Raw genomic sequence first — 24246 nt, 5'->3', positions numbered from 1 at the left:
CAAAAAGGAAGAAATCCAACGCTTACTTCCCAAGCATTCCATTCTGATTTCACTACAAGAAATGAGGAAACTTGACAGAGATTATCTATTCTTTTTCTTATTAGAAATTATCTAGTACTTACAGAATTTGATCCAGGAAAATCATATCCTCCCATGACCTTCATGTAAGCTTTTTCTATTAGCGATACCCACAGTTCATTCTTATTGTTAGAATAAGAGCAGAGAAGTTCCCCATTATGATCAACAGGTAACTGGTCATCTATGATCACCTGTGCAAAATAAATAAGAAGTTATCGTACAGCTAATGAAGTACCCTGCAAGTATTTAAAAAAAAAAACAACAAAACTTAACTCTTAGGAATATATAGGCACATACTTAGGCTTCCAAGGCACAGATCTGACCACTTTTTCAGATGAGGACACCTGTACCAATCAGAGGCTTGCCCTACAGTGAACAACTTGTTCTGTTGCTAGCTGTCTCACACACCACCACTGGGTGACCTGTGAGCATCTGCCTTGGTTTGCTCTTTAGGAAGTGGAGGTTAAGACACAACTTGCTCGTCAAGCATTTAACACCAGCTGGAAAGCTCAGTGTGACTGTCAATATTAGGAAAAGTAGAGAAAGGCCTAACAACATCCCTCTCCTAACTAGGAGAAAGAACATAGATTGTGCTCAGTGTGCAGTGGAGGAATTGCAGTCATTGATCTATAAAGGACCAAAATGCATGTCTCATCACTTCCATAGTCCCCAGTTCCTAATTTATGTTTCTTTTCTCTAGAAAGGAAGAAGTATTAAAGGAGCAGTTGCAAAAACATCTACATTTCTTGTTTAAATTATGTGGACTATCCTTCCCATTAGTATAGATTATTACTGCAGTACTCATTGTGGTCTGAAACAATTTCCCAGCACAGATATTTCACACTACCATCAGTCTATTACCAATACACTACTGAGAAAGCACATTTTCATGTCAAATCCTATTTGTGCAAGAATGGATAATCCTTTTTGTAGAGCACAGCCACTCACCCTACCAAAAAGCAGCCATGGGGAGATATACTGGAGAGCATGGAGAGCAGGGGGAAACACTGAGGTGGTCCTTCCCTCTAACAGTCATTTAGATTCCAGGATTTTGCTACTAACAGGCCTCCTAAGCTAGAGGTTGTATCTTAGCATTTGATAATATTTGAGGACTTGTCCCAAGCCCCTCAGCTATGAACACAACCACTGGATTTTTGAACTCCCACAAACAGTGATCATTCAAAATGAACTGCAATACAGACTGCTACAGTATTTTATTTTATACCACTATTTACTGCACAAAAAAAAACGATGTTTGTGAGTTTATAAAGCTCTACCATTTATCTTCAGGCATCTCCTCTCTTCACAAAAAATCTTTGGTTGTCAGCTTTTAAAATACACGATTTTAACAGTAAGAGTATTAAGTTCCCCCCAAAAAATTTACCTTTCTAGGTACACCATTGATATGAAGTTTCACCATGTATTTGCCACATGGATTATACTCTGGTTCTCCTTTCTTATTCTGAGGGTAAATTATACTGTTAAAAAAAAACACATAAATTGTGACATAAGTGACTCTGCTGTCAACAGAGTGATAACATGAAAAGTGGGATTTCTAGAATCTATACTAAGAGATAAATATGGAATTTTACATGAAAAAGCCACTCAAATTTAATAAAAGTGGCAATGATGTTTAAATAGATTTTATATTTCAGACCTTATTCCTGATGCAGTTCTCTCCTAATCGGAGTAAGAAAACCCGAGTTATACAGTAATTTCTCTAACTGAAACACAAGCAGATGTCTTACTTTTAAATGTATCAATATCAATAAAATACAGTATTAGCCTGAATGACAGTCAAAGGTTTCAAGACTACAGTGATACAGAACTCTCTGCTCACAAAGGTTACACGTTCCCTTCTAGCAAGTATAGGTTAAAACAAAATTCTAGAAATAACATTCACACACTTGTCTGGCAATGGGCTCCTGGCAGACAGCCTGCCAAATGCATGCTAAATTTATCACTGAATGCTTGTTAAGTTGGATTGAGACAGTGTTGTTACCATTCTGCAGCAAGATTTAATAGCAACTATTTGTTGTACAGCAGTTGACGTAACAAAGAAACAAACCTACAAGGCATTCTAAGTAGAACTGCTATTAAAAACAAAGCCTTCCAGACTATTTGCTCTTCTCAAAGCACATTTAAAGTAGTTTCACTTTCAGAAGAGGTAAAGCCACAAGATTCCAAGGGAGATAAAGGTGAAACAAACACTAGCTTTTACTGTACCCAAATGTACGATAGAGAGCCTCAATTAAAACTGATGAAAGTAGAGCATACTAATCTAAATATTTTTTACATATTACTCATGAATAAGCTTAACAGACAGCAATTTAAACAGAACATACTGCTTAGCTGTGTTAAACCTGATGATCTTAGAAAATAGCAGCTATTTACCTTGTAATCAACTTTTTGTTGTATCTTCTTTCATACGCAGCACTGATAGCAAGGGATGCCACAAAGGAACAATCTGACACTATTGTCTGTAAAGAAAAGATGACAACGAGGATATTTACTAACATTTAGATACTAAAGAAAAATGGCTTGAGCAGGAAAGAAGGGAAAATTGTCAGTTAGTGATTCCCCTCCATAGTGAAAGGATTTAAATGGAAAGAAGCCAAGTTACTGAAAAAAAAAAAAAAAAAGCAAGCAGGAAACATTGCTTGTTCTGTAAGTTAAAAGATTTATTGAAGGCAATGAGAGGTAAATGCAGCTATCTTGTCATTCACTCACATTTAACCTCTTTCTTCCCAAAACACACAGTTTCCACTGTTAATGCACTTGTTCATTCTCATGGCTAAAAAAAACACATGGAATTTGAGGTGGTGCTGTCATTAAATTAACATCAAGAGAGCCATGAAAAGCTCTCTCACATTTAGGGGTTTCTTTTTGAAAAAGTAATCTTCTTTTTTGGGAAGTCTCATAGCAGCTAACATTCCTCTTTGGGACCAACTTACCTGCTTTATGCTGAAACTTGATACGGTGTAAATCATGGTAGGGTTATTTGTTATGTCATCTGGCCGTACCCACCTGGCAAACATTGCTTTCTGTTTGGGGGATAATGGCAACTTCCCACATTTATCACTAGATTTAGGAGAGAAAGGCAGAAATAACAGGTTAGATAGAAAAGCTTTTAATGACATCCCAAGTCATGCATATATCTGACAGATGGTGCAAAATGTGCATAGAACAATTACACAGCTGGAAAAGAAATTCAGAGAACAAAGTTGACAATTTGGTGGGGAAAAACAGAAAATATTATAAATGTGAAATAAAACCCAAGAGTCTCCTTCATAGGACTGAACAGAAGAAAGGAATTCCAGATGCCAACTGCCCTAGCAGAAACCCAAATTCTTGCCTTTAATTCAACATGATGATCTAATAAAAGGCTTCTTCAGTTCAGAAAATATTGAGGTATATCTGATTGTCGTGCCTTTGGCAGAAAACTGAAGAAAAAACACCAACCAGATGACTTGCCTTTTATGGCTATGTAAGGTGAGCCTGTATCACTGCTCACGCACAAACATCTAACAGTTTTCTGTCACTCTTTTTCTGAATAGCCCTTTGCAAGGAGACAGCTACCACCTTCATTTTGCAGGTGGGACAACTGAGACAGAGAGCACTAAAAACAGTAGGCTCCATTTCCTGACTCTGTTGCCAAGTTACCAGCATAGCCCAATACTTCAAAAAACCCAATTGGAATTCTTCAAGGCTTGCAGGGACAACTGCAAAGGCACTGCAGAGCAGGATCAGCTTACGTTAAACAGTTCCAAGACCAGACTGGAGAAATGAGGTTGCAGTATCTAAGTACCTCAGCCAAAATTATGCTTAAAAATCTGCTTAAACAATTTCAAGAGAAAACACAACAATACTGATGATTGGAAAGAATTCAAAATAACAGCAAAGAAACATCAGTAATTGAAAAGCACTTACGAAAATGGCATAGGGAAGGCAAAACGTTCTCTCAGATCAACACTCATGAAAGGGACATATTCAATGCCATTAATTTTTGAAGTCTTTCTGCAAGTTGCAAGAGAAAGACACAGTTACAAACTTATCTATCATCCTTCAAAGGTTGAGTCTGAAAAGTCTGCAGCTTTTCAAACTCACTCACATTTCTATCTTCAGGACCATACCTTTAGTCCATTTAAGAGCCTATAGTAAATAAACAGATTAAGTGGAAGAAGATCAAATCCTGGACAGCATTGAACATCACCTCTGTCACAATCCTATTTACTGCAGAGTGAGAAGGAAGAAGGTTGTAGTCCTTATCAGACACTGCCTTTTTTTTTTTTTTTTGCATATACTTCATAGTTTTCAAAATTACAACCTTACCTGAAGGTTTTATGGATTTGTTAAAATACAAAAGGAACTGAATGTAACAGAAGGCATAATCCTGAAGCATACCATGCTTCCTCTATTTCCTGTGAAACAGAAGTTGTATCATACGTAAAACCATTCCTATACCTGGGCACCTGTGAGTGAGATCTTTCATGAACTCCATCAGGTACAAACATACAAAAATATGGCTGTGAAAAATACTCCTGGCAGCCAACTACCAGTTGTCTTCTAAACATGCTCTGTGAATAAAAACCACTGATTACAATACTGGAGAGAATACCAGTGTGGGTAATGGCAACAAATGTGTTTGTAAGTGGTGGTTTTCCAAGCCTCTGCTCATATACCTCAAGCTTAGGTGTATAACAATTTGCTGTCCAAGATGCACGAAGGATGTGTGCACAAATGATAAAACTTTGTAAAAACTTGGCCTCTGCTCACCTGAGTACTTCAATCTCCTCTGCAGTGTACCTCTGACCTTGAGACTCACTAGCTTGTACTGCTCTGATTGTCTGTGGTTTATCATTCAAAGAAAAATCAGGACCCAGTGGAAAGAATGTTCTGACGGGCTGGTTTGGTTTAGCAGCAGTTGACTTCTCCTTCTGAGATGACTTTGACATCGATACTTTCAGTGCTTCTGCTCTAAAGGAAAGAAAAATGCATTCTGTGTACAATCGTAATGAAAATATGGCTATGGGTCAGTCATTTATTGCCTTGTTCATGCTTTCACATTTGTTAGAAGGGATGAACAATGCTAAAGCTGACCAATATCATTTTTCCTATGAAAAAATTCATAAACGATATCAATAGAAGATAAGCATCAGAAATCATTCAGTACTGATGCCACTATTTCTTTATTTTCCTGTTCTACTATCAATTAAAATATAGCATTTGCAATTCAATTCAAAGGTATTTTCAGCAGAATTCATTAGGTTTTTGTCACCTTTAAGACTATAGTAATAGCAACATTTACATAAGCATTCATTATCTGAAACCTCAGAAAAAGACCACAAACCCAGAGAGAGAAAATCCCTTTTAGAGTGATTCACTGACAGGACATAATTTCCTAACTGCTTCCCCCATGAGGCAGGATCTCAGTGGTAACTCATCAATGTTGGTTTCAGCATCACCTACCACCTTGCTTTCTCTTAGACTTCAGGATTTGACTAGCAATTACTACAGCAGGAAAAAACCAACTGCTCTTAAAATCCAGCATTTCAGCTGCTTAAAGGCTACATTCAGGAGCCATCTTTTTTTTTTTGTTGCTGCATTAAACTGTGAGATAGTCACACGTGCAAATCAGGGTGGGATTTTCTTAACGCAGACTGAAAAGCACTGGAAATCTGCTAATACTAAAGCAGCCCAACACAGTTCATTATTCTCTGTCATACTGCTGACTCAAAAAGGACTTACATTGGACTTGCACTCATGCAACTTGTTTTAGATACAGATTCTCATCCACTGGATTTACCCACATGATTAAATTGCTGCCTCAAACCAAGTACTTCCCAGTTTTTAAGCTGTCTTCATAGTGAAGAGATGCTGACACCCAGGCTTAGCACTCAACTCAATTCAGTGTTTTTATAAAAGCCAGAACAGGAGTAGAGCATTCTGATTTATCTCTCTGAATACTGAAACAGTGCATGGTACTAACAGACACATAGCCCTTCCCTAATTCTGCATGACATTTCCAGAGGGTTGGCACAAGAGCTACCTCATCTATCTGTGTAACAGCTGGCAGCTATCTACCAGGAAAACTCTAACTGAGTTAGGTCTGGTCAGAATCTCTATGCTTTGCAGTACAGAACAGACATAACAGATTGAGAATTCAACTCAGAGAGTGTACTGACACTCAGCAGCTATTACCTGTACTAACAGTGGCAATACTCACCTATCTAGTGCTTGCCGAGCCAGTTGTTTCAGTTTTGCCTGCAGGCCTGCTTCTGAAGTTTCTGTAGCCTTCAATTCAAAACACATAAACAACACAAAAGCTACACACCCGAAGAAAGTCCAGATGTTAAGCTGTTTAATTACAGTTCCCACCTATTTTTTTTCCCCCAATCCTCCCTTGAAATGAGCAGATATGTATGCGGTGGATTTTGTTTTTAAATCTCAATATAAAAAGGATACTAAGTGAATATTATTTTAATATTTTAGTAAACATTCATAGAATGAAAGTATTATTCAGCATTTTTCAGCATGGGAAATACTGAAATGCATACACACAAAAAAAACCACTTAGAAAACCATTAAAATTGTGGACAGAAAAAAAACAACAAATGTTATGTACACTATTGAAATAAGATGCATGCCAATTATTTTTTTTCACAAGTACGTCAAAAATAATAATGGTAACTTAGGAAAAGATACATTTGAATGCTCACTTTCATTGATGAAGCCTGCTTGCAAGTTAAAACTCTTGTTTTGCCACATGTGAAGCATAAAATGATCTACGATGGGCACCAAAACCATTATCAGGAGTGCTAACTTCTATTTCCAGTTGGAAAGTACGTTGTGACAGCTCACTCATATAACTAGTTTATATTTCCTTCCTTACAGGTGAACAGGTAATCTGGAGGAAGCACAACATGAGCTGTGGCTTCTCTTGTCACAACCAATAGCAGGTTTCAGGTTTGAGCTTTGTACCTTGGCTGATTCTCCTGGGTCATCTACGTAAATGGAGGAAACAAAAGGCAAGCTACTTTCAGCCTAAGAAAGCAGAAATACCCTAACAATTTTTAGTAAGTTACACTTAGGAGTTCCTTGTTGGAAAAGACTTTGAAAGATGCATGAAGGGAAGCAGTGGATGTGATACACCAGAAGACCTATCTGATGAGACACTGAGGAATAGACACACCTGCTCTCTTACTGCTTCAAAGGTAAGAAAGAAGCTGATCTCCCCATCTAATATAGAAAGCAGAAAGCAAGGCAGAAGTAGTGATTCAAGACAGAGTTCATTCCATCTTTCATCCTGGGGAGAAGAATTTCTGATCCCCTTGAGGGATAAAGCCTACAGTCATTTTAACAAAACAATGTGTTGCCAATATTAAAAGAAACGTTAGCTGTATCTGCACCTAATAAAAGATCAGGTAACAGCAACTGTTAATGAGAAATGGAAATTACTCTGGAATTACATGTAAGCAGTACGTGCATGTACTAACACAACAGAAGGAGAAACAGCAGAGTCAAAAGCAGTGTGCTGATGCAGTGGTTTACGTAATAGACAAAAGCAGTTTTGATTTAACAGCTGAAGCAGAAAAACTAGGGCAGTTCTACTAGCTCTTGATCTGGTTACCTTGTATCACTAGGGTTTTTAAGTCTACCTAAAACAGTTTGGAAGAATTCCGAGCAAAGGTTTTACTTTAGTATGTAGCAATAGTAATATTTCCCTCCCAACAACCCATATATATATTCACACTACAAAAAGGAAAGAGGAGAAAAAAGAAAAACAGACTTGGTGGAGTTACATTATGATGGTGAACTCTTCCTATAATGAGTTAGTTATGACAACTGGACTTCAGAGAAAAAAGCAGTACCTGTAATTATGTTTGTCATCATTCACATAAGGGCCAATTTTACTCTACCATTAACTGCAGCGTGAATTGGATTCACTCATATCTTTAATGTTAGCTACCAAGTAATCAAACAGTATTTTTTACCAGTTTTGGCAGCAGGAGACTGTTATGCTTTCAGAAAACGCTACACAAAAAACTGCCAACAATTATTTCCTTTAATATAGTCAGAAAATAAAATAGCTGACACATTAGAAAGCCATCTTCAATTCTAACAGTTTTTGATTTCTCTTTTAATATTGCATTCATTCTAGTGTAAAAGTTAACAGGACAAAATATTCAGCATATTTGTATCTCTTAGTATAATCTGGCTCAGTGAAAACACACAAATGACCAGCCCCCATGAATTTACAGCATTAAATAATGTAACAACTGGAAGAAACATTACAGAAACAACTAATGGAAAAAAAAAACATTCAAGAACAGCTTTTAGAGATACAGGTACTCCATTTTTAAGCCAGCCTTCAGGAGTCAGTTGTTTGTGTAAGTGGAAGAATTCCTTACCATCACGTAATTCCACCAAGTTAACTTGTAGCTTAACATACTGTTTTCAAACAGAGCTCCACTGCTTCCGTGTACAACTCTATAGCTTCTTCTGCATTGCCTTTGTCATCTTCATCAAAAGCCTGTGTAACTAGGAAGTGAGCACGCTCCAAGTCCAGCTGCTGTTTTGACTTCAGAGGGTCTGTGTTCTGAGACTGAACTAAAAGAAAAATGAAAGCGTTCAGCTTTCTACAGCAGCAGACATGCAAAAGCATCCTCCTCATAGCACTGAAACACTAGTAGTTCTATCAGATGAGAAATGTCTACTCTATGACTGCAAACAGAAAGTTGGCAAACTTTGCTGAAGACATCTTTACAAGGAAAAAGAAACACTCTTCCCCCAAGGCTGAGACATGCTCTCAGGTTATGTCACATGTCAAGTAACGTACATAAGATCTCTTGCATATTATGCAGGTGTGGTTCCTAACAATATTTAAAGTGGAAGAATATGCACACCCAAGTCCTTAGGAAATAAGTCTGCACTGCGCTACATTTCTGATTCACTAAGGAATTCTAAACAGACTCACAAAATATAAGAAACATGAGAAGCAGAGCAAACATCACAGATACATATTTCACGGCACTGTTGGGCTTTCTACTGAATTTATGCAGAGGTTTGATTAGAAAGCTTCTCACCCACCTGCTGAATGGAGAGCTTGAACTCTCTCCAAATACTCATTTATTTTTTCTTGAATATTTTCCAAGCTTGACCCTGCCATGCCAGCATAAATCAAGGCTTGCGCGGCTTCCTGCAGGGAAACGAATTTGAAACAAAAGTTAATGGTTGGTGACTGGAAAATTACTTTCCATGAACAGAAAGCTACAGCAACGAGTCTGCACGAAAGCTGGCTCCTACACCCACATCAAGGTTCAGTGGTACACAGAGAATCTGCCAGAGAGAAGTCACAAATGAAATCCAATTTCCTAAGTTCAATTTCACACAGAACAACCTACAAAACTGCAGAACCTCAGGAGATTTATTATAATCACAGAACAGCCAGGGTTGGAAGGGACCTCGAGGATCATGAAGCTCCAACCCGCCCCACCACAGGCAGGGCCACCAACCTCCGCATTTTATACTAGACAAGGCTGCCCATGGCCCCATCCAACCTGGTCTTGAACACCTCCAGGGTAGAGGCATAAGGCCGCATCTTAGGTCAGTGTGTGCAGTCACACACACAACAACAGAAATTTTAAATGACCTTATTCAGTCATGCACTGACATCAGCTAAGTAAAACTCTGGACAAACTGTCTTTTATTTTTAAAGGTACAAATTTGTGGTTGAGGAAGAAAATAAAAACCTTTTAAAAAAATAATAAACACATCACTCACAAATTATTTGCACTCCATCTGATAATAATGACAAGAAAACCAGCATAAAAAACCTTTAAAAAACAAATTCATAGAATTACAGAGTTTTGTATGAATAACAGGCATAGAAAAAGTGATCAGATCTTGAAATTCTACAGCATTAAGATTTCCCAGCTCCTCAGATTTTTGTCTTTAAATGTTTCTATGTGCAGAAAACACTGGATATTGATTGAAATCCATTTCCAGGAGGGAGCATAAGAAGGTCTCCAGCTCAGCAGCACAGTGTGTTACCCACATGAAGACTTTTTCTATAATGCACAAATCTATTAGGAAAAACAATGCCTTCAGTTGCAATCAGCTGTCTATCCACTCACTAAATTTATTTAATTAAAAAAAAAAAGCCACATTAAGATTTGGCAGGATTGAAATCAACAGCCAGAGCTGACACAGTCTCAGAAGTATACGGAAAAAAAAATAAAATCGAGTTTTGTCACTCTTAAAAACAAAGATAAAAACCTTACACTGACCTCATTGGCACAGGGGAAAAAACCCAACAACCCACATTCGTGCAGCAGTGCTCTCCTTCCCAGCAGCAGTGGGTGAGGGAAGGAGGCAGTCACGTAGCAGGCATGTATGTAGCAGAACAACAACTGTCAGTGCTGCTCCCCAGCGATGGTCTTCAGGAAGACGGCTCTGTGCAGAGCAAACACAGAGCTGGGGCCAGAGGGGCTCTCGCTTGCTTTGTGGCTATGATTTTGCCACAGCTGTCAGTTTACTCCCACATGCACTCACCTTGTCTGCACAAGCTTAGAACCAATCCTAACGCAATCTTTATTTATCAGGGTAAATATTTTACTGCCGAGCATCACAGAAGCAAGCATGCATACAACCTGTCAACATCTATCGCCATATTCACAGGATCACAGAATGATTTGGGTTGAAAGAGAACTCAAAGCCCACCCAGCCCCAAACCCCAGCCATGGGTAGGGCTGCCATCCACCAGATCAGGCTGCCCAGGGCCCCATCCAGCCTGGCCTTGAATGCCTCCAGGGATGGGGCACCACAGCTTCTCTGGGCAGCTGTGCCAGGGCCTCACTGCCCTCTGAGTGAAGACTTTCTTCCTAGCATCTAACCTAAACCTCCCCTCTTTCAGTTTAAACCCACTCCCCCTTGTCCTACCACTATGAACCTGCACGACGTCAGCTCCCCTCCTGCTTGTAAGCTCCTTTCAGGTATTACACCACATGAAGTGCTCACAGCGACAGAAAGGCAAAGGTGGGTCAAATTTAATTTATATGTAGCAATTAAGTACCATTAAGGTCTAGCATACAACTAGTTTTGAGAAAAACACATTACAGACATCCGCTCCAGGAGCGCACACACATCCGTGGCACATCAGAAGTAGAGATGCTGTATTACAATTGTGAGCATGATGTAAAAAACAAACAAATCTTCAAACCAGTGCCTCCAAATCCATGCATAACTGGTATTTCCCTGATTCGGACCACAACTGTTCTACCTGGTTTCAAGGTGCAAACAGACCCTTATGCAGTAAGCTGCAGCTATGCCAGCACGCCAGCTGTCACAGGATGTAGGTGTGGTTCAGAGCTGGTATTTCTGATCCATCACAAATGAACAGACACAGCAAACCCATTCAGACATTCGGTTTGTTGTCTATCAGCAACAAGAAGTGACATTTCCCTTGCTTCATGCTCAGGTCAAGTTCTCACAGAATCCAATTTGTCACCCACGTGCTTACTAAAAGCACAAATAGATAATAAGAAAGCTGGTAAACAAGATACCTTCACACAGCGCCTGACACAATAATCAATACCTGACCTTGTGTTGCGAGGAACCTCCTGTCTGAGCACCAAACCTGTACCTGCAGAGCTGTGATCTGAAGCTTTCCTGGTGCAGAGCAGTGCCTACACTCATGTTGCCCCATGCCTTCACAGTGCAAAGCACAAGGCATTTTCTGCCTTACTCTCCTTGGTGCATTTAGCCTGAGGTGCGAGGGGTGCCTTTCTGCTATTAGAAGTATCACCTAAATGCAGCACAAGAAAGGAATTTTCTGTGTGCTGTATGGAAAAGCAGAAGAGTGATTATTTGCACCAAAAAAAAAAAAGTTTTCTCCTGAGGAGCAGCTGACAAGTTCTTGCAGATGTGTCAGAAATGTGCTGTCACAAAGCAGTGTGTGCACAGCCAACAGATACCATGCACATGCTGCAGAGAGGCACAGAGCTTATCAACATCATTACCAATTATTATAACTTTTGTACATACCCACACTTCCCATAGTAAACTTAGCTCTAAGCTACCAGTGTAGGCTAAATGCAGGCATTCCTCTTCCTATGTAGGAATCTCTCCCAAAGGAGGGGAAATTTGGATTACATGTCAGGAGGAGATTTTTCCACAGAGAGGGCAGCGAGGCCCTGGCACAGCTGCCCAGAGAAGCTGTGGTGCCCCATCCCTGGAGGTGCTCAAGGCCAGATTGGATGGGCCCTGGACAGCCGATCTGTGGGAGGCAGCCCTGCCCAGGGCAGGGGGTTGGAAATGCATCATCTTTGGGGTCCCTTTCAATTCAAGCCGTTCTATGATTCTATTCCCTCACACATAATCCCAAGAAAAGTATGGTCTTTTTACACAGGTCACTCCAAAAGCAATGCCTCCTATTTATCTCCATGAAAATGACAACTGATACGAAGAGCACAACAGCGCTGCTCGACAGAACGAATTCTCAGCTACAAAACACAGTTGTTCAGCGCTGTCAGCCGCTCATTTTCGCCGGTCGTGAACAGCAGCCCGCACGCTGCCCTCACACCAACCTGCACCGGCACAGCCGACCCGCCGCCACCGCCATGAGACGCGCCGCCCAGCGCCTCGCTGCACTCACGGCCACCGCCTGCTCCGCAGAAACACTCAGCAAACGCCGACGAACGCCAACGACGGCCACACAGCCCGGCTCCACCCTCACAGCGCCGGGCTACGCCGCTCTCTCCGGGGACGGACAAACTTTCCGCGCGGCCTTCCGCCTTCCCCGCCGTATACGCCCGCCCCCGGGCCTTCCCCCGCTGCACACCTTGTAATAGAAGACGGCCTCCTGGTAGCGCCCGTTCTGGTCCCGCTGCACCGCCAACTGCGCGAACTTCACCGCATCCAACTCCAGCGCGCTGGCATCCATGACGGATCCCCTCCTGCCACCCCCCGTCACCAGCAGCGCGCCACCAGCCCGCCTGCCGTCCCGGTCCCGCCCGACTCCACCCCATCCTCGAGGGCCCCGCCCACCGGCACCCCACCCGCAGCCATGGGGGCGGGCTGCGCATGCGCGACGAGGGGGGGGAGCGCGCTCACTTTGCTTTATAGAGGAAGGGCACCCCGCGTGCTTGGAGGGGCTGAGTTTAGGGCTGTGAGGAGGCGGGACTGGACTGGATTGCACTGGACTGCACTGCCTATGGCGGCAGGGGGCGCGCGCAGGGCGGGGAGTGCTCCGCTGGTGATTGGTTGGGCCGTCAGACTGCGCTGAGGAGAGCTGTGCCTCGAAAGCGTTGTTACTTTTAAGGCAGTGGCGTGGTTTTGTTTGTCTTGTTTTTATTTAAGAGAAGCTCTCAAAGTAGCGGTGACTTTTCGCCACAGAATCACAGAATGATTAAGGTTGGAAAAGCCCTCTGTGTGGGATCTGTTGAGTCAGGGCCTGAAGCACTGATTGATCACCTGAGGTGAGCACTGAGTCAGCCATGGAGCACAGGTGAAGGCGATTCAGCTGTGTGATGGAAGGGCTGGAGCCTGGCTGCACCTCTCCTAGACCCATTTAAGGGCTGACTGCCCTAGAGGTTGCTCCCTTTGGAGTTTTCCTATGAGCCTGGGACAGAGGTGAGCATTTTTCATTTATTTTTGGTTATTTCTTCCTGCTATGATAATCTTTCTAATTATACAATTTGTAAATACCAGTCTAATCACACCACTCTGTATATTTATTAATTGTATGTTCTCTAAGATCACCTAGTCCTAGCTCTCACCCCACCATGCCCACTGATCACATCCCTCAGTGCCACATCTGTGTGGTTCTTGGATATCTCCAGGGGCAATGACTGCACCCCCTCCCTGGGCAGCCTATGCCACCACCTCACTCTCTTCCTGAGAATAAATTTCCAACCTGAACCTTCCCTGGAGCACTTGAGGCTATTCCTTTGTTGTTATCTGGGAGAAGAAGCCAACCCGCACCTCACCACAGCATCCTTTCAGGCAGCTGTAGAGAGTGATCAGGTCTCCCCTGAGCTCCTTCTTCTTCAGTCTGAACAATCTCAGACTTGTGCTCCAGACCCCTCACAGCTTCATTACCATTTTCTGGATACACTCCCAGGCCTTAGTGCCTTTCTTGCAGCAGTCACTGTTGTATCAGTTGACCATATGCAAGTCCATGGGGCCTGATGGGATTTACCTCAGAGAACTGAGGGAGTCTGTGGATGTTATGACTGAGTCCTTCTCAACAATTTGTCAGAATCACAAAAATGGCAGTCTGGCAGATTCCCACTGACTGGAAGCTGGCCTGTGTTATACTCATCTACAAAAAGGGCATAAGAGAAGGCATGTGGGGCTATAGACCTGCAAGTCTAAGCTACAGCCCTCGAAACATTGTGGTGAAAATTATCCTGGAGAGTAGCAGAAGGTAGTAAAAGAACAAAGCTGTGGTCAGATGTAGTCAACACGAGATCATGAAGGGAAAACCCTGCTTTCATCACCTTCTATGATAAAGTCACCCACTTAGAGGGTAGACAGATGTAATCTTTTTGAATAGTGGTGAGATCTTTGATATTATCCCTCACAGAATATTTCTGAACAAAATGTATAGAAACTCTGAGACGAACACTTTCATATTGTGGATATACTAGCTTAATGGTAGAGCTCAAAGGATTGGAGCAGGTGGGGCTACATCTAGTTGGTGGCATTACAAGCAGTGTTCTCCAGGGCTCAGTTCTAGGGCCAGTCCTGTTCGATACTTTTATCAGTGATCTGGATGTAGGAGTGGGTTTGCATCCTCAGCAAATTTGCCAATCATACTAAACTGGGAGGTGCTGCTGGCACCCTGAAAGGATGAGGAGCTGTGCAGAGGGATCTAGATACACTGAAGTACTGGGCAATCATCAACTGCACAAAGTTCAACCCTCTGAAGAAGGAAAGCCTGATAATTGCCAGTGATGCTTACTGCTCTCCTTTACTTCAGGCGTTCAGTTACTCAACAAGGTTTACTGTGCAAGTAGTGGGGAACACTGTGTTTCATTGAGTTCGTATGCATTTAAACTTGCTAGTTCTTCTCAAAACTGCATTTCTGCAGTATAGTGTCTACAACTGCCATTTATTCCATTTCCCTGTTGTTACAATTGCTGCTCTAACACCTTTGTAGGCCTCCTGGCACCTTTCTTGCTGTATCCTTTTTGATGCTTTATCTCTGCTTACTGTCTTTTCCCCCTCCCCCCCCTACCCCATTTATGTGCACTGAGAAGATCATACCTGTATGTATTTTCTTGATCTTATTCCCTCTGGCTCTTGTCCTTTTGCAGAGGCAACATCACATGAAGGAATTAAGATGTCACTTTTTCTTTCATCCTCCTTTGCTGCTAGTTAGACAGAATCAGATAATTCTCATTTGTCCTTGCTGCATGAGATGCTTTCATCCCTATTTTCTTTCATCTTCATAATGCTATGATTTGCTGTCCCCCAGCTCTTCTTCTGACCTCCTGATTTAAATTCTTGTCTCTCTGCCTCTTCCTCTTCTTCCATGCATACACTGAAGGGACAGACATTTGCATGTTGGTGATGGCTGTTACCCAACTTGGTATTCTTTGATATTTCTACATACATTTAATCTCTGCTTGAACAGAATTCTCTTAATATCTTTGACTTATCTTTGTGGACTTGATTTTGTATTTCTCCCATGTTTTCCTTGAGATGGTGTGAGCAGAGTGGTGTGCAATATTGAAGTAGTAAATGCAGCTCTGATTTTTGTATCCTGATATAGTGCTGTTTTCTGTACTATTCTCTGTTTCTTCCATAATCACAGCAAATCCTGTACTTGCCTTTTTTAACAACTGCTGAGCATTGACTGAAACTTGAAGAACTCTCCAAATGACTCATCTTTCCTGATTCTGCCATTGTGTATTTAGTGTGGTGTGGCTTCCTGATGTTTCACACACATTGAATTTCACATGCACAGTGATGTGAAATCCTTGTACATCTTTCTGTAGTGGGCTTTGACAAATCAGAATATTTTCATATCAGTTGCGTACTTCAGCATCTTATTTCTTGTCATTTCCAGATAATTTTGGGGGGTTTATTTTACCACTTTGTTTAAAAACAGAAGTTGGATATGCTATGTCCAAGTTCCCTACAGACCTACCCCCTATTACCACTGTGAGAAACAGCATCCCATATGTCTTGCTGATGATTTTTCTCCGTCTTTTATTTTTTTAAGAAAGGCTCTGTGTGGGAACTTTCAAGTGTCCTTGTACTGAACTGCCTTCTAATTTCTGTTTTGAGAGAGAGGAGAGACTATACAAGGTGCTTTCAGAATCTTCAAGATCTTCAGTGTGCTTGAAAGGCCAAAAAGGCCCATGGTATCCTAGGGTGCATTAGAAACCTTTCTAATCTGCCCTGGTGAGGCCATATCTGGTGTACTGTGTCCAGTTCTGGGCTCCTCAGTTGAAGAAAGACAGAACTTTTAGAGAGGGTCCAGTGGAGGCCCATGGAGATGACTGAGGGCCGGGGTGTCTCCTGTACAAGGAGAGGCTGAGACACCTAGAACTGTTCAGCCTGGAGAAGGGAAGACCTAGACAGACAGCTACCTGCTTTTTTTTGTTTTTGTTTTTTTGTTTGTTCAGAACACTGTTTAATGATGAATACCTGTTTCAACAGTAAGGTGTTGAACCTGTGTAATCAATAGTTAAATGGATTTGGCAATAATTTTCATCAGCTATGTAGCAGCAACTCGTTTTATCTTTATTTTTGGGCTTGCTTTTATTGGACTGGTTGGAGTTTGTTTATATTTCTCGTATGTATAAATTGTCATCCTAAGTAGATTATCTGTTGACTTATTTTTATTGTGAGTAACCACCAAATTACTGGAACATAGGCCTGAGTACTGTATTGTAAGGGCTGAAGCCTTACCTGTTCCACCAAACTCTTTCCACTTTAAAAGGAAATTTTTTCTTGATTGGAAGCTTCAGAATCAGAACCTAAACTCTCTATTTTTACTTACTGGTACCCTTATGAAATTAAGAAGCCAAGTAAAACCTAATTGAACACAATTTCTTTATGTGAGCATATGATATTATAATTATTAGTATGCTAGAAAGCACTGCTGGGGATCATTAGTATTGATAGAGCTTTGAATACATAAAACTATTTGATAAAAGAAATCAGCTACATTGCACCACTAGATGTCCACCTACTATTAGATTGGAGTTAGATGTTCTTGCATGGTTAAAAAAGCAGCCAAAAAAACCTTTAAGACACATCTGTAACAGATTTTACGAATACAGATGCGTGTTATTTTGGCTCATTTTGATATTTTTGTTGGGCTTAAAGAGATTTAGACTTGGTTTCCATGATCAAACATCCAGTATCCAGACTGGCTGGAAGTTTTAGCGTTTGCCCTGTCCCTGCCCTCCACCCTTCAAAGAACAGAGAAATAGCAATATAAATTATAAAGTCACATTGCCCTCGTTCTGTAGGTAACTTTTGATTAAATAGCACTGTTTCACCAGAAATTATCAGCATCCTCCAAAACTTTTAAAATTAGTTTATTAGGAAAAAAGTGTGCTCAAAGTAAAGAATTCTTCTTTATACAGTTAAAGCACCTTCTTGGCTTTATTAGAGATTGTAATTTGTGGCACCTGTTTGGAAGCAAATGGTTGTGATGAGGGGGATTGTGGTCTTAACAGTAGAATAAGGGAAGAAAATAGAAAAATGTTTTGTTAGAAACAGTGTTGGTCACCTTTGTAAGAGCACTTCTTTTGAGTGTAGACTATTCCTTTGATCTGTAGACTTTTCCTACTGACTGTGTTGACTAGGAAAATGACCTAACAGTGAAAGGAAATTTTACAAAATAAAACTTTACATGAGATTAATATTAGAGTGGAAGGCACAAATGAATTGCATTAAGATCTACGTGTGATGTTTCTGCATGTATATAAATCAATCACCTGCATCAGTCCTTTGTAATTTTCTTTAAAGAATAAGAGACACTTGTGCTGTAGTAGTCGTTTGTACTGGTTTAGTTGCTCTTTGAATCGTAGAATAATTAAGGTTGGAAAAGACCTCTAAAATTATCTAGTCCAACCATGCACCTACCACCAAGACTGCCCACTAACCATGTCCTTAAGTACTATATCCACCCTTTCCTTAAACACCTTTCAGGGGCAGTGGCTCCACCACCTCTCTGAGCAGCTTTTTCCAGTGCCTCACCACTCTTTCAGAGGAGAAATGTTTTCTAATACCCAACCTCCCTTGGTGCTACTTGAGGCCATTTCCTCTCACCCTATTGCTCTTATGTGGGAGAAGAAGTTGACCTCTGCCTCGCTACAGCCTCCATTCAGGTAGATGTAGAGAGAGATAAGTTCCCCCCTGAGCCTCCTTTTCTCCAAACTAAGCAATCTCAGAATTTTGTATCCCAGAATATCTTATGCACTTAAGGCATGACTGAAGATGAGCCTCTCCTTGGAGGGTAACCGTGGTATGTGGACATCAGGTTCCTAGCCTGGGGTTATCTTGTGCTATTATCAACAGCCACACCTCAAAGTGAAGTCTGTAGATTAAACTAAATAAATAAATCCATAGCTGAAGAAAGAGTTTACACAGCAGAATCTGCACAACCTGATGTTGCTGAATCGCATATAGATGGCCCTTGTAGAAGACCCAATTGAAACCTGTTGTTTATCAAGAGGGCATATGTTAGAACCACTGGATCCCTCCAGTTCTTTGTCCCTCCAATAGAGGTGGTGTGCTCCTGTTCTTCTGTGAAGGTTTTGATATTGCAGGTGTTGACTTCTGCTGTTGGGAGGGTGTTTCTGTTCGAACGCGTTTTCACCAGCGAAGCTGTGATGTGAGTAATGAGTATCTTATCTTAATGAGTATAACTTAATGAATATCTGCTGCTCTGTTCCAAGTACCATGTAAATGCTTTTGCTCTACAGTACTAAATAGTGAGATAAGTGAGAAAGAAAAATAGTTTTGTGTATACTGTCTTCGGGAATGTAATGTGGTTGAGGCAGCTGCTAACTGAGTTTGCACTAGACCTTCCCAAACAGCGATTTTGTTTGCATATCATACTGTTAACTGGAAGTCCTTCAGATGTATGGCAGATCTTTCTGACCCCTTTTCCTTGGATTCTTCTGGCACATGTCTTGCTGTTTGCTAGGTTCATCAGAGTTGATCTCAGTTTACCATTTCCAAACTTCTAGAGTGTCTTGGCAAAAGTAGTCTTTCCTGTAGAATATGACATCTGAGGCTTTTTCTTTAAGTAGGAGATCAGGGTGCAGTGTACTATAACGTCTGGCATAGATAGTTTCAGAATTTCTGCCTTCTGTAAGTACTGTGGTCCAAAGAAATTCTGTCGAGCATCCATTTCTGAACTGCATCTTTAGTTGATCACAGAAAAGCACTTACATCCCAGGTAAGTGTTGATTACTGCTCAGTGCTTCCTAATGTTGCAGCTAAATCTGGGCAGGTGGAATACAGTGTTGTGCATATATACATCCAGTGGCAAGACTAGTATTGTGCCCCCTTAGTAAAAGACCCAATCTCACTTTGTGCTTGAGCTTTGATTAGCGTGATTTGGTAGCATCGTTAGTGCTTCTAATCAATTACAAATGTATCAAAATGGGCTAAACTTCATCTGTCATTTAAGCATGGAAATGCCCTATGGTGTGGAATGCCTGAAGAAATTTCATTTTGGATTTAATGAAAAGATTGCCTCAATAGACTGAAGAAACTGTTTTTTTGCATGTTCCTTGGTATTGCACAATTAAGCTAGCCTGACAATTGCGTTGGGTAATTTATCCTCCTGTCACTACTGATTATCCATAAGCTTTCCCTTGTAAACAGTCTGATTGGTGTTTGGTATGTTTCTCATTAACAGGCACATGTCTATTTAATTGAAAGAGTGCTTCTTCAATGTCTATTTTTGTAGGATCCCATCAAACATCTGTATTCTTTATTACTGTATTTGGGACCATTAAGACTTTGTGTAGTCAGAGATCTTTTTCACATTGGACTTTGATTATTCATTTAGGAGATACCTTTTGGGTAAAAATGCTTTCACTTCTTTATGCTATAAGATCTGAGTGGGAAGAACAAATGTATGTGAGGGAACGAGGAAAGAAACTGCTCAGAATACCTGTAGTGGAAACACACTGAGTAACTGTCCAAGACAATTTTATTGATCTTGGCAAATGTCACTCTACTGAGAAAGTTTGCCTTCATAAATCAACACAGAAAACTCATTTCATAGTATTCTAAGTAAGCATTTAGCTTCATCTTCAAGTTCCCCTGTCATTACTGTTGTGCACAAAACACTTGTGCTTGGTCTAACCACTTTTTGTATAGATAATCTGCTTTTCAGTATCAGAAAGTGACATGATTATTTTTTTTGTAATTATTATTTCTTATGAGGCCAAATGTCTATCTACTTGCTAACAAAAATGCAGCAAATGGACCTAAAAAGCCACTTGCACTGTGTAAGGTTGCAGCAGAGAAGATAAGGACAGTCAGCTGCTTGTGGTGCAGATGTTTGTTGCGTATACTACATTTTTGCTTGATCCTGATGATCATAGAATCCCCAAGGTTGGAAAAGATCTCCAAGATGGCCAGTGCAACCACCCACCTGTTACCAATATTTTGCACTGAGCTGCGTCCCTCGGTACAACATCTACATGTTTCTTGACAGCCTCCAGGGACAGTGACTCCATCACCTCCGTGGGCAGCCCATTCCAGCACCTGACTGCTCTTTCGAAGAAGTTTTTCCTAACATCCAACCTGAATCTCCTCTGGCACAACTTGAGGCCATTCCCTCTAGTCCTATCACTGATGTTTCCAAGGATAAAGTTGTTCATGTGCATAACTGTTTACACAGCTGGAACAAAAGAAATTATTTGTGCGCTATGTTTGAGTCCCTTAATTTTCCAGCTATTACTAAAACAAGCATGGAAAAAACCCACCCAACACCATCCTTACTTCAAATGAAAAGCTTGCTATTATTCTTCTCAGAAGTAAGCAACCAGAATCTCCCTTTAGTCCTGTGGGACCATTGTGCAGTATTTAGCTGTGTGATAAAGTAACACTAGGTAGAATTTAGTATGGAGTGGGTTTTATCTTGTCATTACAAGTTATCTGCTATGACTTAACAAAAAAAAATTTTCATAGTGACTCTTGAGTTACGGATATTTTGTTTCTTTAATGTGAAATGGACAAATACTGTCTGAAGGAGCCAGTGACAGAAAAGTATTTCCCAGAAATGCTATTTCCAATCAGGCTGTCATCACCCTACAAGCCTTCTACCTGGAAGCAGCTTTGCAAATGACGGTCTCATCCTTTATGCATCGAGTGTTTTAAAGTTTGAACCCATCAGGACATCTGCTTCATTTTCAGAGGAATAAGTCTCCCTTGGAAGACTGAATGAACAAAACAGTGATCTGAAAATGTCCTTCTAAGTTAAGACAATTCTTAAACTTTGGGTTTTTTTGCACAGCGGGCAAGAGGGTGAAACTGACTGAAAACCAGAACTGGAATCTCCAGCAGTATTGGTAGATGAACATGAACATTTCTTTGCCTGTTCTTTCTGCTTAGAAACAAAGGATCAATTTAGAGCTGGAACCATAGTTATAACTGTTTAGGACAAAATCCCCCGTTCTCTCTGCTCTTCTTGTAAGTGATCTGTGCGCATGTGCTTTTCTAAAGTGGATCCTACTGCTGGAGAGAGCTTAACTTCAGTCTCTTTGTAACAATCTTCTTCAGCCTGAGTTTTAGGAGGACTCCATCTGTTCTGTATGATGATAAATTTGTCAGACCCTTGGCTGAGCAAAAACTTTTAAAAATTATTTTTCCCTATCCCTGGAAGTCTGTGTGGGATAAAAGCTGCTAGAAGAGCTCTTGTCCTTAGGCAAGTATAACCACTGTTTGGTTAAAAGTTAGAGTTGCTCTTTAATGTGCACAATCTCATCTGTAGAGCTGGATGGCTTGCTTTTATTTATGCGGCACTTTTTAGCATTTGGTTAGCTAGCCACTGAAGTCTGAATGGCAACAGTTGATCAGACCAATGTCCCTCTGAGCTACTGTGTTGCCTGATAATGCACAAATGCAGCTGTATAAATAGTACGAGGACAAAGGAGAAGTGTAGCAAAACCCTTTCAGATTTTTCCCATTTTCCAACAGCTCAAGAACCAGGGACTCCTAGAGCTAAAAGGTGGCATCTGTGTTTAATGACCTCTGATACATTCTACTTTTTTTTCTTCCTTTGTGGCAGTTTGAACTTTTAGCATTCACAACATCATGGTGCAAAGTATTCTGTAACTTAAGTACCTGGTACTGATCCATTCTGGTTGCTGCCAAACTGCAGCATCTGGTTTTACTGAATTCCTATTCTTTTTCGGACAATGCGTTGTCTGTAAGTTGTTCACAGCCTTATGAACTTTTCACCAGTGAGTTCAACAGTCACTTTGAATCTTCCTTTTGGTTAGCCTTGATCTGTGCATGAATGAATGAATGAATCTGCTGAATTATTGCTGTACTCCTGAATGACTCTACTTCACTGGAGATGTGGGGATTTGATCATGTGAAATAGTTATAAATAAATCAATAAATGGGATTGAGATGGGTTATGAAACACTAACAGAAATAAAAAATAGCAGTAAGGATATGCAATTCTGAATGTTATATTAACTTGGTCTAATCTCATCATTATGTGGCAATCGAGTGGGAAGTATTCTATTTATGTAAGAAAGCTCAGTAAATCCTCTGTTCTTTGGAATGTTACAAAGGTCATTCTTCCAGATGTTCTAATTTCCTTTCTTTTGTACTAAAACTAGTGACAAAGGAGGAAAATTTATTTCTATGAAAGATGGGGGTATCTCTAAGGATTTTTTTTGTCTCTTCCAGTTAAAATCCCAACCACTTGCTGCATATCCTACTCCCTCTTCTGTCTGTACCTTTTTCCTATTCAGACCACAAGCTCCTGTCTCTTTTTTTTTCCCTCATATTGGTTCTAGCCTTTGTCAGAAGCTTGTTTGCTATTTTACTCAATAAAATAGTGGAAAGCTGCTTTTTCTCTTCCTTCCATCCTTCAGACCTTTCCTTTTCCTTCCTTCCTTTCTTTTTCTTTTTTCTTTTTTTCTTTTTTTTTTTTTTTTTTTTTACCCTCCAGGGTCTGTGCATTATTAGCATCATGTATTTTCTCTTTATCCTGTTTGAAGCAGCCTCTTTCCACCAAGCCTGATTGCTTTTGACAATCTGCTTTTGTTTTGCAGGTTGTCCCTATCAGATACAAATACATTTTTCAGCCCAGTGATGAACTGTCTTAAAGAAAAAATCAAGCTGAGAATACTTGCTCAAGAAAAGAAACCAGGTGACTTTTGATTGCAAGACTACTATGATACAGCTCTGCACTCCCACCCTTTCAAGTCAAAGTTGATGAGTCTAAGGTCAGGCAGTACTGTGGAGCACTGTGGAAAGCTTGCTCTTTTTAGTTAGCTGAAATGAGAGCATCACTGAAGTCGGAGGCCAGGGAAATCTGATATTCTTGAAACGATGCTTCCCTGAATGCCTGATTTCATTGATAATCTTGTACAATTTGTAATCCTCTGGAATGTTACAGGCCACCCAGAGAGGTTGTGGAGTATCCTCTGGATACCCGAAACCTGTCTGGATGCTTTCCTTTGTAACGTGCTCTAGGAAACCTGCTTTAGCACAGAGGTTGATATCCCTTCTAATCCCTATGATTCTGTCAGTCTGTGAATCTTTCAAGAGAGCTGAAAGTTAAAGCTGTCCCTTGTCTTGCTGATCTTCGTAGGTACCAGGGAGAACACAAGGGTGAACTGCACTGAAAAAATATATGGAAAGTCTTGGTTGTCTTAGCATTGCATGTTTGTTATCTTCACTGTATTTTGAAGACAATTTATTTTACAAGTAAATAGTATGAAGATTTGCATACTGTATTATAATATCACTGTGTCATAGTGGAATAGAAAATGCATTCCATTCATAAAAATCTACTAGATCATTATATGTGACAGTGTTAGATTAAACTCTTTTTTTTTTTTTTTTTTTAACAGCTTATGAAATGCAGATTTGAGGCTGAAAGTTCACTCCTGAATCATTCTAGCATTGCAGTTTCCAATACTGAGCTTGAACCTGGGTTCC

The 24246-nt window shown here is 40.6% G+C and overlaps 1 protein-coding gene across 3 annotated transcripts in view; it reads right to left on the bottom strand.

The window, feature by feature from the left end:
- CAPN7 (calpain 7) overlaps nucleotides 1-13056 on the bottom strand; it is a 28930-nt gene extending 15874 nt beyond the window's left edge. For 2 of the 3 annotated variants that reach the window (XM_042888837.1, XM_042888839.1), the window contains exons 1-10: nucleotides 12920-13056; nucleotides 9169-9277; nucleotides 8531-8688; nucleotides 6305-6372; nucleotides 4855-5055; nucleotides 4009-4095; nucleotides 3033-3159; nucleotides 2473-2558; nucleotides 1463-1556; nucleotides 123-269 (exon numbers count right to left, since the gene is read on the bottom strand). In XM_042888837.1, coding sequence (XP_042744771.1) covers nucleotides 123-269; nucleotides 1463-1556; nucleotides 2473-2558; nucleotides 3033-3159; nucleotides 4009-4095; nucleotides 4855-5055; nucleotides 6305-6372; nucleotides 8531-8688; nucleotides 9169-9277; nucleotides 12920-13021 — 1179 coding nt within the window. In that variant the 5' untranslated portion in view covers nucleotides 13022-13056. Of the gene's footprint in view, nucleotides 1-122; nucleotides 270-1462; nucleotides 1557-2472; nucleotides 2559-3032; nucleotides 3160-4008; nucleotides 4096-4854; nucleotides 5056-6304; nucleotides 6373-8489; nucleotides 8689-9168; nucleotides 9278-12919 lie in introns of those variants that run through there. The other variant, XM_042888838.1, reaches the window with a different exon arrangement.
- Between the last annotated feature and the right edge of the window lie 11190 nt (nucleotides 13057-24246).

The sequence above is a fragment of the Lagopus leucura genome, unplaced genomic scaffold (genome assembly GCF_019238085.1).
Source record: "Lagopus leucura isolate 7727_CA_CO unplaced genomic scaffold, USGS_WTPT01 Super-Scaffold_100157, whole genome shotgun sequence".
NCBI lineage: Eukaryota > Metazoa > Chordata > Aves > Galliformes > Phasianidae > Lagopus > Lagopus leucura.
The sequence above is the reverse complement of the archived record's forward strand: the minus strand, read 5'-3'. Positions and strand labels throughout refer to the sequence as shown.